Here is a 19967-nt window from a genome sequence, read left to right as displayed (position 1 = left end):
TTTTTGCAATCCTGTGTTAAAGTCTTTAGTGGTGTATTTCAGGGTAGTGAACCAGTACCAGGAACTAGTTCAAAGTGAAGCAAAATGTCCTGTGAAGATGTCTCATAATTCAGGTGGATCAATCAACCTAAGTCATCTTTCACCAGGGAAGGAAATGGAAGTGAGTTTCCTCAATGTTTCTTTCTTAACATTTACAACTGGTTATTTAGTAATTACAGATGTCTTCAAGGAGTAAAAGGACAAACCGCTTTTTGAACTTTTTAAACCTAATATTGTTACAAGTAACAGAGAGGAAGCCGTGCTAGTCTATACACTATCAAAACAAAAAGCAGTCAAGTAGCACTTTAAAGACTAGCAAAATAGTTTATTAGGTGAGCTTTTGTGGGACAGACCCACTTCTTCAGACCACTATTTGAATTGGGAGATATTAGAAAAAATAGTTTGCTCAAACTTTTCATTGTTTTAAAAAATACGTCTTTGACAATGCAGTTATAGTCCATTTCAGAGATTTGCTGTAGTCCATCTTAACAGTTTACCTAGGTTTTCCATACAGCAGCAGAACAGCAAAGAAAAGCATTTTTAAAGACAGGAAAATACAGTTCTAAAACCAATATAAAAATTGACAAAGGAACGTGGAGGCATAGTGCATGAACAGTGAACTCTTCTTAAAAATGGTTTGGATTTTTTAACTAGATTTCAAAATTACAACATTCCTTTAACAGATGCATGCTATTGGGGTGTTGTTGTCTGTACATGTCTGGCAGGACTTCCCCTAGCTGAAAGCTTTTGGTGCTGATGGACCCATCAGGCTATGTGTTTGTTGTTTCTGCTGAACATTTTAGCTCTAGCTCTTTATTAACCTCAGCTACATTTCCTGTTTTGTTGCTCCTTTCCTCCTGGCTGTCTACAGTCTGTCCTATGGTATCCTTTCTTTTTAATTAAGTAGATAAATAAAGCTGTCCATTTTGTAAATCGTGATCTAAGTTCTGCCAGAGTCAGCAAAGTCATAGCAAGGAAGCAGAAGATCTTCTTTTTGACTGTTTAATCCTCTTTGGTAAAGCAGTTATCAATTTGAATAATGAAAACAGTACTCAGAAAAGTAAAAATAAAAACTAAGTCTTTATGATTATCATCGGCAGGAACTTAAAGGATTTTTAAAGGGAAAAATAGGGTTGTTTTTATTTTTTCCAGAGCCTTTAAAGGTCGCAGAATTGCACATTCTGTAAAAATACAAAGAGCTAAGTTTCAGCTTTTAGCATGTGTATCCAGCTTGAAAAGAACTTTAAAGGAACCATAATTCAACTGAGAAAACTTTTGAAATTAATCTTTTTTTTTTAACTGATGTGGGTTGATTTTATTGTTAAAGTTACTCAAGTGTTAAGTGAAGAAGTCTGCCTTAATTTCCTCTGTTAAAGTCTTTTGATTCCTTTGACAGGAAAGGAAAGTATCAATCACTAATTTCATTAAGAAAAATAAAAATAAATATGCAGATAATAAACTGAGTTTATCAAGTTATTTATCTGATATTGTCTTCTGTCATGTTCCTGAACCTGAAAGAACAGACAGTATTTTTATAACAATACTTGTTTTCTGAATTTATACTGCATTGCATACAGGTTAATATTTATATTCCTGTTCCCGTGCTCTGGTTCTGTACCATAAATCCCCAGTCGGTCGGAATTGATAGACGAAAAATATAATTTATCTGTAAGACCCATTTTTCTCTCTTTTAAGAGTGTCTGTTATTCTCCTTCTCCTAGGATGTCATTAGCAATAAATTCAAGATACAAAATGAAACAGTTTAATTTCAATTAGTTTTTTTTATATTCATTTTGCCACCAGTTTGGAGATCTCTCTTGGCAAAAAGCCTCACGTGAAAAAGGTTGCAAATTGTGTTTCTAATGTTTCCCACAAAGGGAAACCGCTTCCTAAAAAGATGCCTTCCTTTAGAATTCCAATAGAAATGTTTAATTTGATAGTTATTTATTTCTAGCATGCGTAATGTTATCTCAGACTGGGCTAATATCTCTTCAATTTCTGTTTATTTTTAGCAGCCAGAGAGCCTGTCAGGGTCTGTCCAGTCTTCAGTATTAGGGAAGGGTGTAAAACACCGACCTCCTCCCATCAAACTACCTTCAAGTTCAGGAAGTAGTTCTTCAGGTAAATACATTTTAGCTTTTTTTATCCTCTCCATCCTCCTGTCTGTTTTCCTTGGTTTGAAGTGAGGTTTCATTACTTAATGTAATAACTTTAAATATAATGTAAAACCTCCTCTGTAGGTCAAGGAGAATGTATTTCAAAGCTGATCTTACTGCTTTCTGATTAAACAGTATTGTTCAAGGATGTATGTAATTGAAAATATTCCTACTCGTACCCCTCCACAGAACCATAATGTGTGTTAATTGTGCTTTTTCAGGTAATATTTTTAGTTCACAGCAGTCAAGTGGCCACCTAAAATCCCCGACTCCTCCTCCTCCTCCTTCTAAGCCTCCCAGTCTCTCTCGGAAACAATCTATGGATCTCAGTCAAGTTAGCATGCTTTCTCCAGCTGCCCTGTCGCCTGCGAGCTCTTCACAAAGTGAGTCACGAACTAAATTCTCCATTAAATCTTAGGCTTTTGCATAACGCTTCTTGAGATAAACTTAACCACTGGAATGGTGAAACATCTATGTACAGTGTACTCTACATTGTGTAAGTTGTGCAAAGCTTCAGGCAGGTCTCTTGTTAACTGTATGTATTTCATGTTTATTGTAATTGTGTTTGTTTTTCTGTATATACCTATATTTATATGTATGCACCCTTTGTGTATACGTTTTAATACATTTTATGCAACCAGTATGATTCTTTTTTTTTTTTTTTTTAAAGAATAGCCTGATTGATAGCTAATGTGACAATATATAAGATTCCAAAGTGTGGTTCTTTCCTCCAGTGTAAAAGTAAGAGTATATAAGACCAATTTGCATTTACATAATTTAAGCAATTGATTCTTTTTAAATGTCATAGGAACTGGTACAGTTGTATCTCTGTATATGTATTTAACCTGATCAATCCCGAGGTGGTGATACAATAAACTATGAGATGATTCTTTAAAACCCTCCAACACTGTTTTACAAATCATTGCTGATTACTTAAAGTGTAATAATGATGATTATACACCGTAATATAAGGTGTTAAAATGTAATTTCCTAAAATGAGTGACATCTAAGTTTGATTTATTTTTAATTAACCGTGACAGGATACGGTAATTATAGATCATAACTAATTTTAAAAATATGCCTCTTGAGACATTGAATGAACAGATTTGTAGACAGAGAGAACACAGCCATAGTTTTTCATTTTTTGTGAGTAATTGCACACTGAACATTTCAGTATCCTGCACAGTGATATAGTGTGGGGTTTTTTTTGTTTGTTTGAAATCTTCCGGATAGCTCAAAAGGTGTAATTTTTCTGCCTTCTTGTTTTGCACAAAGAAAAACATAAGAAAGATTTTGTTAATTTTCTAACAGTTCTTTTCACACCTTTTTATGTTGCTCGTATGGATCATGTAAATCTCCTGCACACAGTTGTTACTGTAAGTAAAGCTTTGGCCACAGCTTTTGGACATTCACATTTCTTTCCTTTCTTTCTGCAGGACATGAAAGCTAAAAAAGAGAACACCTCAAGAGCTTTTGGGTTTTTTTTTACTTTTTCTGGTTTTTGGTTCTTCTATTGATAAACTGTACATACTGCATTCACAACAAATTTATCAGTACATTCTACATTTAAGCAGAAGGAATTACACAGTAACTTTTAAAGATGCAGTATTATCTCTCACAAAAACTTGGACTTTATTTTCTCTTGTAATTTGACTGGAATTTGGCAAATATAGTTAACAAGATCTATTTGATAGAACTTAGGTGGTTACCATTGACTGCATTTAATCACTGAAACTATTTTTTGTTTGTTGTTGAAGCTGCTATTTTCTCTATGTTTTAGCATGGGGCTGTTATACAGCCAGTATATACAAACTTATATGTTTGACATTTTTGAACCAAAAATACTAATTTTTCAACAGTCATGACTATAAATTTGAAAAGGGCTTAATGGAAGATATAAATTTGTGTTTTGGTTAAAGTGGCAATGAAGTTGCTGTGTGATATACTGCATCCTTAATCATGAGCAAGTGCAGCAACACTCGCGTGTCATGTGTCGAGATTAACACTTGCAGTTTACTGCTTTAAAATACTGGATCAAATTGTCAGTACTGAGTAAGATTCCATTAACCTTATTTTACAAAAGGACTGGCCTTTTATAACAAACTAGCACTTTTTATTTTTCTCAATGAGCAGGGTCTGGAACTCCTAAACCATCTACTCCTACTCCAACCAACACCCCTTCATCGACCCCACACCCTCCTGACGCTCAGAGCTCAACTCCTATTACCCCTTCTGCCACCCATACTCCCCAAGATTCAGGCTTCACCCCTCAGCCCACTTTGTTAACCCCATTTGCTCAGCAGCAAATGTCTCTGAGCCAGGCATTGCCTGTAATGACCATTCCTCTTTCCACCATGGTAACCTCCATTACTACAGGAACCACCTCTACCCAGGTCATGGCAAACCCAGCAGGACTTAACTTCATCAATGTAGTGGGCTCTGTGTGGTAAGTACACTCTGTTTTAGTGGTTTCTTAACCTTCCATGCGTTGATTTACAGAGATGTTCAGTATTCATTAAGTCAGAACTTATTCAGCACATGCAATGGCAATGTGTCGTTTCACCCTTTAATGGTGTAATTCAGAATTAGTGCACTTTTCTGAGGTGCTTAAGAAAAAGAAACCCAGTATCTGAATGCTGATGAAGTTGATTGAGAACCACTGAACTGCATAGTTTGGGATTTTAAGATGTATAGGGTTTAATTATGCTGCTGCATGCGTAACAAGAAAATCTATGATAGCTTTTGAGATTTTGTTCTTACAGTTTTACCACTTGTTCTTTTTTGTTAATCGTTATGAGTACATCTACACGAGAAGTCTCTCAACAGAAGTGACTGTCAGAAGAGGTTTGTTGGGAAAACGTCTGTCAACAGATTGCGTCTACGTATAAAAGCAGATTGAAAGAACAGTATGCTCTGTCGACAGAGAGCAGCTAGATTGCCCTCCTTCTCTCGACAGAATGGCTGACTGGAAGCTCTGGAAATAGAGCTGCGTAGTGAACCAGAAGCCCTCTCTGTTGACAGAAGGGCCCTGGAGCATCTACGTGGCTGTTCTGTCGACAGAAAACTGTTGAGAGCAGTGTCATACCTGAATGTGGAGAAGTATAATGCTGCCGGAGGATGTGCCGGGTTTTGTTGATGAACTGTTGCCAAAACGCGTTTTTTGTGTAGACACTCTGGGGTTTTTCCCAACAAAAGTCCAGTTTTGCCAGGAAAAGCCTCTCGTGTAGATGTAGCCTAAGAGAAAGGAGATGGAATATGCAAACCATCCCAAATTAAAAGTAATGAGACAAAATTTTGTCTAAAAGCCCCTGTGAGTGAAAGAATCTGTATAAAATGTATGTAAGAAGGCCATAAGAATGCCATACTGGATCAGACCTAAGGTCCATGTAGCTCAGTGTCTTGAGCCAGGTACCCCAAGGAAATGAACAGAACAGGTAATCATCAAGGCCGCGTCTACATGGGTAGCTTCTGTCCACAAAACAGGCCTTTTGTGGACGAAACTCACTGAGTGTCTACATGGCTAAAGCACTGAGAATTTGTCCACAAAACTCAGCTGTTCAACTGCCAGCATTATCCCTGTTCCCGATCAGGAATAGTGCCACTGTCAGCAGAGTGCCTGTGTAGACAGTTCTATCAACAGAGAGGGCTTCTGGTTCCCCAGGCAGCCCTGTCTGCAGAGCTTCTGGTCAGCCATTCTGTGGAGAGAGGGGAGGGCAGTCTGGCTGCTCTCTGTCAACACAGCAGATTGCTCTTTTGATCTGCTTTTATGTGTAGAAACAGTCAGTTGAGAGAGGTATTGCTAAGGTTTCTCTGACAAAAGTGACTTCTCTCGACAGAGGCTGCCCGTGTAGATGTAGCTGAAGTGATCCATCCCCTTTTGCCAATTTGTGGCTTCTGGCCGGCAGGCTGGGGATGCCATCCCTGTCCATACTGACTGATAGCTATTGTTGGACTTACCCTCTAAATATGTATCTAGTTCTTTTTTGAGCCCTGTTTATAGCCTTGAGCTTCACAACATCCTCTGACAAAGAATCTGACAGCTTGCCCATGTGTTGTGCAAAGGAACCTTTCCTTTTGTTTGTTTTAAATGTTACTTACTAAGCGAACATCACTGAATCTGATTTATGATTTATTAATTTTATTAAGTATTTTACACTTATTCTAAGACTTAAAAATTATTCTGTAATTTTTAAAAGCACTTTTGCCAATAGTGAAATGTATTCTGTTATTACCAAGGTAGATTTCTATTAAGCAGATTTCACTCTCAGCTCTGTAAAGCAGAGTGCACCATAACCATGTCAGAGGTGTGAATTGTTCATCTGAACTCTCAGCAGCAACTCGTCATTCAAAATCCATTAAGTAGATTTCTTCAAGTTGCTGAAGGAAAACATGAGCCTGTCATCCAACTTTTTCTTATAGCCTGTCAGTATCTGCTGTGATAAGGTTGTGATGGTCTTTGTGTTTAGAAACATTGCAGGCTTAGAATAAAAGATTCTGTACCCTTTTCATCTCCCTGTGATCATTGATTATCAGAGTGAGTTGTGTGCGTAGAGCAAGGGCAGAATATGGACCTGTTTATTCCACCTCCTAGGTATTTTATGATACTCCTTTTTGTGTTTTCTAAGACACCTTGATGTCTGGGTTGTGGAGATTACGTGGTGTGTTTCTTGATTAACATTCATTTAATGTTAGTTTGGGATGAATTAATGAAAAGGATGATATAATGTTGTTTTGATGAGTTACCTTAAAGAGCACTTATTTGGAATGCACTGCTAATTGTGTTGTCAAAGACAGGATGGCAAAAAATCTTGCTCTTTAGGCACATGTGTGCCACTTGAATGTAATATGTTTTCTTTCCTATTCTGCAGTGGGGCACAGACATTGATGAGTGGCTCAAACCCAATGCTGGGGTGTAATACTGGTGCCATAACCCCTGCAGGCATAAATCTGAGTGGCATTTTACCATCAGGAGGTCTGGTACCAAGTGGGCTGCCAGCTGCAATGCAGTCTGCCTCAGCAGCAGGTTAGTATGAACCAGTTAAAAAGCCTATCATGGGAAACTTTCACATCAGCCAGATGTGCAGTGAAAGTAGAATATGAAGCAGCTGGACGTGTGCCAGTGAATGGATAGCATGTGTGTTCAGGTTTGGCTCCACGAGGGCTTAAGCATTGCAACATTCATGGGCTTAGAAAGTCACAAGGACAACGCCAGCATCCAGAAAGCCTGAGCTGGGCACCTAGGCTCCCTGTGCAATGAACGGGGAGAAATAAGAGCCTATGAATGAGATCCACAAAAGCCAGCACACTAGATGGGGAGCTGCCTACATAGCTAATGGGAGAGGCTGATGAGAAAAATATGTCTTATATCCTTCCCTTGAAGGGTGGGGGGGCAGTAGTGGAGCCTCCCTTGTAAGTGTTAGCTCAGTAGAGACAGCACTCATTCAGAATGTGGGAAACCCAGAGTCAATTGCCACCCCAGCTAATGGAGAGAGAGGATTTGAAGATGCGTCTCCCTTGTACGTAACTTGCTAGACTTTGGGGCCTTCTGCCATGGGTCTGGGTTAGTCTCTCCTGTCAACGCTGTTTTACTGGAGATAAATAATTAAAGTCATTGGAGCATAGGGGTTAGCCAGCATCCAGGTGTGCATGCTACCTGACAGGTTGTAGGGTATTTCTCTTTCTCTGGCCCATTGAGTATTTATCCAAACAGAAACAGCTTCAGCTGGAGAGACTGAGAGTGAACCCACATAAGAATAACACACAGCTCAGTGGCTAGAGTTTAGATGGGAAACCCCTGTCCAAATCCTTTCTCCCCTTCTGTCAGAATGAACGTAGATCTCCCACATCCCCATGACTGCTCTAATGACTGTGCTGGAAGCAGGGTGGCATCACTGTGCTGCTGTTGTATTTGGAATGAAGCATGATCTGGCAGGTGTGTTCTGAGCCTGGTTGGATCAGGCCCAGAGGCAAGATAGGCATTTGCCAGCTTCTCTCCTGGTTTAAGGACTGTGCTAGGTTATGGGTGTCCAGAAAGCAAGAGTGAGGTGCATGCAATGAGAAGCAGAAACTTAGATGCCTAGGCAACTTTTGCACCAGAAATTGAGAAACCAAGTAAGTTTAGATGGCAGCTGAGGAGTCAGGGTGTTGTAGATTACCATAGCACCTAAACCCCTTTTCGGGTGTAGGCCCCAGTGACCTGAATTTGGGGATGATCCCTCCATACTTCGTCCTCAGATCTGCTAAGGTTGAGTTTGTCTGAAGTAGTTACCTTGAGGGGTTAGGTTAGAGAAATGTAGGTCAGGTAGATACATTGGAGTGTAGGGATAGGGTCTAGAGTGACCTAGACAAATTGGAGGATTGGGCCAAAAGAAATCTGATGAGGTTCAACAAGGAGAAGTGAAGAGTCCTACACTTGGGACAGAAAAATCCCAAGCACTGTTACAGGCTGGGGATCAACTGGCTAAAAGCAGTGCAGCAGAAAAGGACCTGGGGATTACAGTAGATGAGAGGCTGGATATGAGTCAACAGTGTGTTCCTGTAGCCAAGAAGGCTAACGGCATATTGGGGTGCAGTAGGAGAAGCATTTCCAGCAGATCCAGAGAGATTATTATTCCCCTCTACTTAGTACTGGTGAGACCACATCTGGAGTATTGCATCCAGTTCTGGGCCCCCCGTATAGAAATTATGTGGACACATTGGAGAGGGTTCAGCGGAGGACAATGGAAATGAGGAAGGGGCTGGAGCACATGACCTATGAGGAGAAGCTGAGAGATTTGGTCTTATTTAACTTGCAGAAGAGAAGACTGAGGGGTGATTTGATAGCAGCCGTCAACTTCCTGAAAGGGGGCTCTAAACAGGATGGAGAGAGACTGTTCTCAGTGGTGTCAGATGGCAGAACAAGGATCAATAGTGTGAAGTTACAGAGAGGGAGGGGGAGGTTAGATACTAGGAAAAACTATTTCACCAGGATGATGGTGAAGCACTGGAATGGGTTACTGAGAGAGGTGGTGGGATCTCCTTTCCTAGAGGTTTTTAAGCCCTGGTTTGATGAGGTCCTGGCTGGGATGATTTAGTTGGGGTTGATCCTGGTTTGGGCAGGAGGCTGGACTAGGTGACCTGAGGTCCCTTCCAGCCCTAGAATTCTATGATTCTGTGTTTTATGTATCTGGTTATACGTTTTGATCACATAGCAGGGTTTCTGAGGTAGGTTACGCTGCAGGTTCAAAAGTAACTGTTGCAATCGCAAATGCCAGAAGAAAAGAATTCAGGAAGAGAACACACACTTCAGTGCTTCAGGCCCTTATTCTTTCACTAGACTGTGTGTTAAAGTATGTGTTTAGCACTTTAAAGGCCATAAAATTTTACTGTTCAAATCAATATGAATATGCTTCAGTATTCCTTAATGAGAAGTGTTCAAGTTCTTAGTCTTCAAACTTTTTGAAAGCAGGACACAAAATACATAATGTTTGTTAGCTGTTTATCCTGCGGAAATGCTTTTGTATTTGGAGATCAGTAAAAAGCCATTATACTTTGTAGCATTTCAATATTTTCCTCTAATGCAGTGGTCAGCAATTGCTGTTTCATTGGGATTCCAGGCATGTCCATGTGTGGGATGCAAATTGTAATATATTTTAAAAATAGAGGAAGAACTACAGAACATCTGCTAGGATGCTCTCTGCATACTTTATCCAGTCTGAACATAGTACTAGTATTAGCAATATATTGTGTTTAATACTAATTAATAGAAGTTTCTTTGTAATCATTAAAAAAAAAAAAGGCAGGCCTATAGCACCTTAAAACTAACAGATTTATTTATTAGGTAATGAACTTTTGTGGATAAGTCTTACCCATGAAAGCTCATTATCTAATAAATAAGTTTGTTGGTCTTTAAGGTGCTACAGGACTACTTGGTTTTTGTGAAATTACAAAATAAAATGGCACCCCTCTGAGTCCTTCAGATTAGTTTGGTTCTTCTGAGCGGAGTATGGATAATAATGCAATTTACAGTTGTATAACAACACTATTCTGTTTAAGTATAAAAATTAAGCATGCCATGCTGTAAGCTTAGATTATTTAAAAACAATCTCGTTGGTGTGGTGTGGTGTGATGTATTTGATTTGATAATGTGCCTCTAAGTAAGTAATGGTTGCCTACTTTTAATTTAACAGGCAGCCCTTTTGGTTTAAAAAATGCTTCAGGTCTTCGGCCCTTAAATCTACTGCAGGTAATTCACATACTTGGACACATTAATAGTTCTTTGCATTACTCCGTGTAGATACGTTGATTAGTGCTTTTGCTCGCATAAACCTACAGCTCCTTGGCACCAGGTGTTCAGAGACATGCCCGTTACGATAAATGTTTAATTTTATTATTTTGATTTAAATGTATAAGAGAAGAAAACGTCTGTACTGTTAGATGCCTCAAAAGATCATTAAAATCAGCTTATAAAACAAGAAACGTGCAGCCACCTTTCCCCACTAACAAACCAACCAGCCTTGAATGACATAAAATAAGCTGTAGAAATAGTGGATTTTGAAAATTTGCATTCAAGTGGCTAATTGCATAATAAAGGTTTCCATTTTCAGCATTTGATTATTCTTTCACTGGAAATTAATTATTTTTATTTTTAGTTATGTTTGACGACTGCCAAATTCACTGTGAAATAGAAATCCACTGTAAAGTTATCAGTATAGGTCTTAAGAAAGATGAATTATGCATGTACAGCGAAGTCAACTAGTTAATACAAGGAACTTGCAGTCTCTCTATCAGAAAGCTGTGCAAAACAAATCATTCCAGACAAACTCTGAGTAACATTAATTTAAGCACAAAATAAAACTCAGTGGGGAAAATTCTTGATTGCATTAGTGCTCTAATCAACTGCAGGGTGGAGGAGGGTAGCTATCAGGTCTAGTATAAGTTAGAGCTGCAAAGGAGGTCTAATTATATCTCAGTGAGGCAACATCCTTCTGGGACCTTACGTTAGAGTAGAATTGATCCCCCATGCTGCTTTCCTGTACTCTTGCCTGCCAAGTCATAGGATGTGGCTGGTCTGTGCCACTTATACAGAACATAGTAGACTTAGCAAGCCAGAGGATCAGGCCCTAGGAAATTAAATGTAAGTTAACCAGTTGCATACTTAACTTCAGTGCAGTTCATAAACACACAAGTCAAATTGTTATATGTACATGGATTCTTCCAGTTCTGGTTAAATGTGCAGCTTGCTAGCACGGTCTTTGTTTTAAAATATATATATTACAAATCATGGAGGACTTAGTATGTTAATTTAACTTTGTCCTTGGAATCTGTACTTTTACATTTACTGTCTTCCATGAGAGTTTAATTGTGCAGCTATCATATGGCAGTAACAGTTCCATCTGAGAGAGGGATTATGAAGATAAAAGTGAAATGCTTGTATTTACATTACACTCAAGGCTTTCATTTCAGGCTGTGCTCTTGAATATCCTCTCTCTTACATTATTATAAATCAAGAATAATTCAGTTGAAATCAGTGCAATTGGTAAAATTAGTGTAAGTAAAGGGAAAGAGCCTTCAGAAAATGAAAATAATATACTTTACTCTCTAGGACTCAAGGGCTACAACTTATGCAGAGGCTATTTCTGGAATAACAAGGCTTTTTCAAAACCAGCAGCATTTGTAAATTGAAATTCATTATGATAGCTTTTTATAATATCAACAGGAAGAGTGTAATTTAATATTTAGATGTTTTTGTGCTCCTCCCTGGACAAGGGCAGGCATGTGAATTTGATTGAATTATGTCTTTTGTTTTTAATCTGTGACAGCTTCCAGGTGGTTCACTTATTTTCAACCCACTTCAGCAGCAGCAGCAGCAGCTCTCCCAGTTCTCTCCACAGCAGCAGTCTGCAACCTCTAGTCCTCAACAGCAGGGAGAACAGGTGTGCGAGTTAGCCTCAGTAAGAGTGCATAAATTCATTGGAAAACTGTTGAGCTGCCGACCTTACTTCCAAATAATTGTACCTTTCTGGTGGTGGTGAGTGGTTGGTTGGAGGAGTTCTTTAAAGGACCAGGAAATGAACAATACTAGTTTATTTAATATCAAGGATATATTTTTGGATGCAAAAGTCATTCATAATTTCTCCTTTTACAAGAGTTAGGAATGTCAAAAGGAGTTGTGTTGTCCAGTTAAGTTCACTGTCCTTTCATCCCTGTTGTCATGACAATACTGAAAAGACTATTATAGTTTGCTTCTAACAGTTCCTATATTGCTCAGCTGTATTTTGGTCATCAAAGAACTGACAAAGATAGTGTAGTCCACTGATGAGTCATATTATGGTTTGCTCATGTACTATAGGATGTCTGATGCATAGGTTTATAGGAATTCCCTAGTCTTAAATTGAAATAAGCCTTCATATAGTATTATGAAAGTTGAAAGACCCATTGCATTCTAAACACCACCTTCACTCTCTTTATTAGTGTTGTGAAAAACATCTCCTCTTTGGCCTAAAAATTGGTCATTGCAGAGCAGAAAATTTTGTTTTTAACACTCAGATGCATATGGGGTAAGCAGGCTTTCAGTTACAAAATAGTGGAAACTTACCATACTTTGGTGTTTAAGTAAACATAACTTTTTTCTATCTCTGACTTACCTTAAAATCACCTTTTTAAGTCAGATTTGTCATGCATTTAAATCCTGCAGGAAGATAAGAGCTAATAAAATCGTATTTAACCTGCTCAGTATGAGGGGAACTGTACAAAATTATGTTTACTAAACATTTCATTGACAAATTGATATGTTAATTGCTTGTAACAGGATCTCTGTAGAGATCTACATATGTCTGAGTGTTCTTCAGAGGTTCCAGGATCAGTTGGAAGATTGTAGTTTTCTGCAACTGTTACAGTTCACGCGTTAAATGGTGTCTCTCCTTTTCCCAGCCTAGAACAAATAGTAATGGGCCTTTTCACAAAAAATCTGGATCAAATTAAGGAGAAAGGAAGCATGGTGGAGAAAGCAGCCCCTTCGTTCCCACTGGTATAGAATCATAGAATCATAGAACACTAGGACCGGAAGGGGCCTCGAGAGGCCATCGAGTCCAGTCCCCTGCCCCGACGGCAGGACCGACCACTATCTACACTATCCCTGATAGACATCTATCTAATCTGTTCTTAAATATCTCCAGTGAGGGAGATTCCACAACCTCCCTTGGCAACTTATTCCAGTACTTGACCACCCTGACAGTTAGGAACTTTTTCCTAATGTCCAACCTAAACTTCCCTTGCTGCAGTTTAAGTCCATTGCCTCTTGTTCTCTCCTCAGAGGCCAAGAAGAACAAGTTTTCTCCCTCCTCCTTATGACACCCTTTAAGATATCTGAAAACCGCTATCATGTCCCCCCTCAATCTTCTCTTTTCCAAGCTAAACAAGCCCAATTCTTTCAGCCTTTCTTCATAAGTCATGTTCTCCAGACCTTTTATCATTTTAGTTGCTCTTCTCTGGACCTTCTCTAATTTCTCCACATCTTTCTTGAATTGGGGTGCCCAGAACTGGACACAATATTCCAGCTGAGGTCTAACCAGCGCAGAGTAGAGCGGTAGAATGATTTCTCGTGTCTTGTTCACAACACACCTGCTAATGCATCCCAGAATCATGTTTGCTTTTTTTGCAACAGCATCACACTGTTGACTCATATTTAACTTGTGATCTACTAGAACCCCTAGATCCCTTTCTGCTGTACTCCTTCCTAGACAGTCTTTTCCCATTCTGTATGTGTGAAACAGATTATTCCTTCCTAAGTGCAGCACCTTACATTTATCTTTATTAAACTTCATCCTGTTTACTTCAGACCATTTCTCTAATTTATCTAGATCATTCTGAATTATGACCCTATCCTCCAAGGTAGTTGCAACCCCTCCCAGCTTGGTATCATCTGCAAACTTAATAAGCGTACTTTCTATGCCAATATCCAAATCATTAATGAAGATATTGAACAGAACTGGTCCCAAAACAGACCCCTGTGGAACCCCACTTGTTATGCTTTTCCAGCTGGATTGAGCACCATTAACAACTACTCTCTGGGTGCGATTAGCCAGCCAGTTATGCACCCACCTTATTGCAGCCCCATTTAAGTTGGACTTGCCTAGTTTGTCGATAAGAATATTATGCGAGACCGTATCAAATGCTTTACTAAAGTCTAGGTATACCACATCTACTGCTTCTCCCTTATCTACGAGTCTCGTTATCGTGTCAAAAAAAGCTATCAGGTTGGTTTGACATGATTTGTTTTTTACAAAACCATGCTGGCTGTTCCCTATCACTTTACTACCTTCCAAGTGCTTGCAGATGACTTCCTTAACTACCTGCTCCATTATCTTTCCTGGCACAGAAGTTAAGCTTACTGGCCTATAATTTCCTGGGTTGTTCTTATTCCCCTTTTTGTAGATGGGCACTATATTTGCCGTCTTCCAGTCTTCTGGAATCTCTCCTGTCTCCCATGACTTTCCAAAAATGAGAGCTAACGGCTTAGTTACCTCTTCTATCAGCTCCTTGAGGATTCTAGGATGCATTTCATCAGGCCCTGGTGACTTGCAGACATCTAATTTTTCCAAATGGTTTTTAACTTGTTCTTTTTTTATTTCAAAAACTAACTCTACCCCTTTTCCACCAGCATTCACTATGTCAGCATTCCTTCAGTCTTCTCTGTGAAGACCGAAACAAAGAAGTCATTAAGCATCTCTGCCATTTCCAAGTTCCCCATTACTGTTTCTCCCTCCTCACTGAGCAATGGCCCTACCCTGTCCTTGGTCTTCCTCTTGTTTCTAATATATTTGTAAAAGGCCTTCTTGTTACCCTTTATGCCTGTAGCTAGTTGGAACTCATTTTGTGCCTTAGCCCTTCTAATTTTACTCCTGCATTCCTGTGTTATTTGCCTGTGTTCATTCTTTGTAATTTGTCCCAGTTTCCATTTTTTATAGGATTCCTTTTTTAGTTTGAGATCATGCAGGATCTCCTTGTTAAGACAAGGCGGTCTTTGCCCATATTTACTATCTTTCCTACATAGGGGAGTAGCTTGTTTTTGGTTCCCTGTATGCATAAGCTGCGTCTAGACAGCCCCACTTTCAGAAGGGGCATGCAAATGAGGCACTGATTTAAATATCTAGTGCCTTGTTTGTATATTGCCACGTGATCTGGCTTCTGGAAGAGCCATTTTCAGAAGCCAAAGCAGCCATGTGGACGGGCTTCCTTTGAAAGGAAACCCCCCTTTCAAAAGCACCCTTCTTTCTAATTTTTTTCAGAAGGAAGGATGCTTTCAAAAGGGGGCTTCCTTTCAAAGGAACCCCATCCACGTGGCTGCTTTGGCTTCTGGAAATGGTTCTTCGTGAAGCCAGATCACATGTGAATATGCAAAAGAGGCACGAGATGTTTAAATCTCTGCCTCATTTGCATTTCCAATGGGCTGCATTTGCATGCCCCTTCCAAAAGGGATGGCCTGTGTAGATGCTGTTGTAGGCTGGAACCCAGCCTCCTCTGCCCCTTGTAGAAAAGGGAAGGGTAGGACTGGTGATGTTTTGATATTGCAGATGAGCTGGCCTTGCACTAATGTGGGCAGAAGCCATTCAGTGTGTGAGGGAAATCTGTTCTTGCCCCTGCAAACAGAGAACCATAACACACGAACTGCCACAGTGCATCAGAATAGTGCTCCATTTAGCCCATTATTCCAGTTCTCATCATGACCTGTGCCAGATGCTTTAGAGCATGAAACCCACTACTGTAGAATAACCAAAGCTTCTTCCTAGACCTGTCCTAGAAGTTCCAGTTGAGTTGGGATTTCTGTGCTAGTGAAAGTGTAAGGCTGTATTTGGCTCTTAAATTACAGTGTATTCTTGCATTACTGTACTTGCTGCCTCAGTTTATCAGTTTACAATCACTATGGAAGACTTTAGATGTTTCTATAAAAAAAAAAATCTAAAAAGTCTTGCAGACTAACCTCACTCCATTCTCATCTGCCAGATCCTCTTCCCTAGTGTATTGAGACTTTACCCTAAATCATCTGATAAGGGGTTTGGTTCTCATTGAGTCCACAATGTGGCAAATTTGGGAAAGGAAAAGTACACTCTGCTCTACTTTTGTATCCTGTTTATCTGTGTAGTTATCAGCTCTTTTCTAGTTTTCCTGGAGAGGCCAGGGGCCTTTTGTACATGCTAGTTAGTTCAGCTTGTTTTAATATAATTTTATTTCAAAAAGTACAGAAGAATCATCAATAAGATAATTATTGTAAATATTACAGAGTGTAGATTGACATTATACTCACTTATGAGGTAACAGGCTCTTCTGCCTTGAATGGTCCTTCTAGGATGTGCTAACTACTTATAATAAATAATCTGTTCTTTCTTGCATTTTGCTGTGAGTCTGAAAATACCTTACCAGGAAAAGAACTTGGTGAACTCAAAAGCTTCTCTCTCTCCCACCTCCTCCCCCACACACAGAAAAGGTCCAATAAAAGAAATTATCTAACACAAATTTTCTCTCTGAGATAGTCAGTTTCCTAGAATTCCACATGGCAGAAAAGAAAGTTCTCCTACAATGTCATTTCTTTCCGAAAAGGTTTTTAAGCTGTTACATGGTAGCATGTGTGGCAGTATAACAGGACACTGTGACTGTTTTCTTAAGGCAGTTGGAATCCATCAGCTGAATCTCTGTTGTTTGTAATTACTTTGATTTTGTTTTTGATCCGTTAGCCAATACTCTTAGGATTTCTACATACACATTGAACTACAAACTTAATTTCTTCCAGCATATAAATTAAACTGAGCTGAAATCTAAGTGGCTAGTGAAGAAATACTCAAAATAACACATTTTATTCCATTAGCACAATGTATAAAGTTATCACAAATTTGTGTAGATTTTTGGTGAGACGTTGGCACCACAATTTACAACCTCAAGGTGGTCTTTGTTTTTTATGGTATCTTCAGTATGCCCTAACATTATAATACCATTTCTTTAGTACAGTGAATTTAACTGATTTTTTTCTTGGTTTTCTTTTTCATGTGACTATTTAATGTGGTTATCTTCATGAAATCTTGAAGAACTCATGAGTTTGCCAGCTGAGTGGCAAATTCTGCTTTCTTAACAATTAAAGTTAATACTGGGTGTGCATTTGTGAAGTGGGTAACGGGTCTGGTGTGTTACAAGTCTATTTGAGTTATGTAAGATGGTCTCATACAATATTCCATGAATGTATTTAAAGAATCATGCATAATGTAAGTACTCTAGTATAGGGCATGATCCAGTACCCATTGCCTTCAAAGGACATTTGATCAATCCCCCCATGATCCAATATGTGTAAGAGATGAAAGGGGTGGTGGGGCAGAGTAATTTTGTCTTGAGTGAAGTTGTTGCTTTCAGAATATAACTGGGGTTTTGTTGGGTCTCTTATTAACTTAAGGTGGGATGGCAAAATCTAAGGATGTAAATATACAAGTTGAACCTCGCTAGTGTGGCACCCTCAGAACCTGACTGGTGCCAAACAAGAGAATTTGCTGAACCATAGGAGGTCACACAGTCTATAGCAGCATTACCAACACTTCTACTGCTGAGCTCTTAAAAGACATTTAGGGGTAAATTATAGCACAGAACACAGAGCCAGGACTTGGTGGTTGTAAACAAACTTTATGGGACCACGAGAAACTTGGCCACACCCCAGCTAACTAAAATCATGCCAGATTAGAGATGTTGCCAGACAAGGGAGTGCCGGACTAGCGAGGTTCAACCTTTACTTCACTTTTTTCCCGTTGTTTTGGGTTTATATATGGTATTCTTGCCCGTGGACTGCATGGGGACCACCATTTCAAGTGCTACACAGATTTCCAGGGGATTAGGAGGGATGAACTACTACCTGATTGGATCTAAACTATATTTACTACTCCTTGTTGCCTGTGCTGCAGCCAAAGATGAAATGAGACTTCTGTTAAAGAACAGAGATAATCTTGATGTCCTGGAAAACATCCCCCATCTATGCAAAACAGGTTATAGAATCGTGATAGAAAGTATGACTGCTGCTCTACATATGCAAATAGTCACTCTGTTAACCAGTATTTAACACTATAAAAATAGAACCCAATTTTTTGAAAGGTGGAAAAAAATACTCAGTACTCTTCATGCTGATCTTCTGAATTTAGTTACTCAGTGACACCAAAGTTCACAATAAGCATCAAGCTTCTCATTTTTGCCAGAGTGCTGAGCAATGTCCAGCCAATCAAGACCAAGCTTTATCTGCCCAGCAAGCTGCTGTTATTAACCTGACTGGAGTAGGGAGCTTTATGCAACCTCAAGCTGCAGGTATGGGTTTGCAAAGTTTGTTGAGTCTTTTTTTTTTTTTAAAATAACTTTCATACTGGAATGAAGTTTGGTGTTTAATATAAGCCTTCCCCATACTTGTAAAAAAATCCACGTATCAATTTATTGCAAGAGCGTGGATTACATAAAAAATGCTGCACTTAAATTTGATTTGCAAGTTAAAAGCTTACATTTGTTCTGATTACCTTTTGTGTGATAGTTCCATGAATTGAATAGTCCTTAAATCACACGGAACTGTTCCTACCCAAATTGTATAATGCTTCCGTACCAAACTTCATTAAGGAGTATTTCTTTAAATGAGGTGCTTTAAAGTTCACTATGGTAAATTTGTCTCATGTCCATGAGCACTTCATAATCTAATTGCATGTTCCAACTAACAGTGTCTATGCACTGTATACTTTATTCTGTGGTTTCTGATTTTACTCCAAGACTAATTCTGCTGATCCCCTTTCTGTTACACACTATTCCTATGTCTTCCTTTCCTAACCCTGATGACCTCCACCCATCCTCTTTGACCTGCCTGCTTTCCCCTTCTCCTTTTCGTAGTGTTGTCTCAGCTGGGCTCTGCCGTGAACAGACGTGGGCAAAGCCTTCCTCAGCAGACACTCCAGCTCTCCTCTGCCTTACAGCAGCAGCAACAACAAGCCTTGCAGCAGCAGCAGCAACAGATACAAGTAATCCAGCAACTTCGCTCTGATTGCATAAAAAAATACAATTCTCAGCTCCAAAAACAAAACTGCTGCCCGTTAGACTTTTACTAATACCCCATGGAATTTTTAAAATGCTGCAGCGTGGCAAACTAAATACTGCGAGATTGGATACCTGTTGTTCTATCAACTTGGAGCACTGAATTTATTTTTATACATTAAAGCCATCCACTTTCCTGATCTGACCACATTCAAGGAGTGCTTGTGGCACGTTACTCAATAAGCTCAGTCAGGTGCCATTAGAATTGTGAAGCAGCAGCATGTTGAGTGCCTACGTAAAAATTCAAACACATTGCACAGCTATAGTTATTACATTAATAAGGACACTCTGGCAAAGCATTTTTTTTCTACAAATTTCTGTAGGGAGTACATTTTTGCAATAGATTAGGACAAAGATATTGCGTGGATAAGGAAGAGAAATAGAAAAATAATATTGATATAAGTATTATGCTGAATCCATCATCTGAAGTAAAATGGTCACTGAAGTTGCTGAGTTACTGCAGTTACTGCGACAGACACAAAGGGCAAAAAGATAACTATGAAATGTTAGATAACGCCCTCAGCAGGCTTCTGTGCCACTGGTGCTGCTTGACTGTACTCCTTGTCCCACTATGTGGTATTCCTTTCTGATGCCATTCCAGTGCTCTCTCAGTTTAATTATCCCATTTTGTTTTTCCTATCATTCTTCCTGACCAAAAGGTAGCTTTAAATTTAATATAACAAGTTTTTTTTCCTT

The 19967-nt window shown here is 39.2% G+C and overlaps 1 protein-coding gene across 16 annotated transcripts in view; it reads left to right on the top strand.

Annotated features, from left to right (window-relative positions):
- SUPT20H (SPT20 homolog, SAGA complex component) overlaps window positions 1–19967 on the top strand; it is a 59433-nt gene that overhangs the window by 38911 nt on the left and 555 nt on the right. For 3 of the 16 annotated variants that reach the window (XM_074986725.1, XM_074986733.1, XM_074986718.1), the window contains exons 16-24: window positions 43–160; window positions 2052–2160; window positions 2417–2578; window positions 4329–4641; window positions 7064–7218; window positions 10364–10419; window positions 11996–12127; window positions 18401–18506; window positions 19071–19198. In XM_074986725.1, coding sequence (XP_074842826.1) covers window positions 43–160; window positions 2052–2160; window positions 2417–2578; window positions 4329–4641; window positions 7064–7218; window positions 10364–10419; window positions 11996–12127; window positions 18401–18506; window positions 19071–19198 — 1279 coding nt within the window. Of the gene's footprint in view, window positions 1–42; window positions 161–2051; window positions 2161–2416; window positions 2579–4328; window positions 4642–7063; window positions 7219–10363; window positions 10420–11995; window positions 12128–18400; window positions 18507–19070; window positions 19199–19967 lie in introns of those variants that run through there. The other 13 variants (XM_074986819.1, XM_074986772.1, XM_074986764.1 and 10 more) reach the window with 8 other exon arrangements.

The sequence above is a fragment of the Carettochelys insculpta genome, chromosome 1 (assembly GCF_033958435.1).
Source record: "Carettochelys insculpta isolate YL-2023 chromosome 1, ASM3395843v1, whole genome shotgun sequence".
NCBI lineage: Eukaryota > Metazoa > Chordata > Testudines > Carettochelyidae > Carettochelys > Carettochelys insculpta.
The sequence above is the reverse complement of the archived record's forward strand: the minus strand, read 5'-3'. Positions and strand labels throughout refer to the sequence as shown.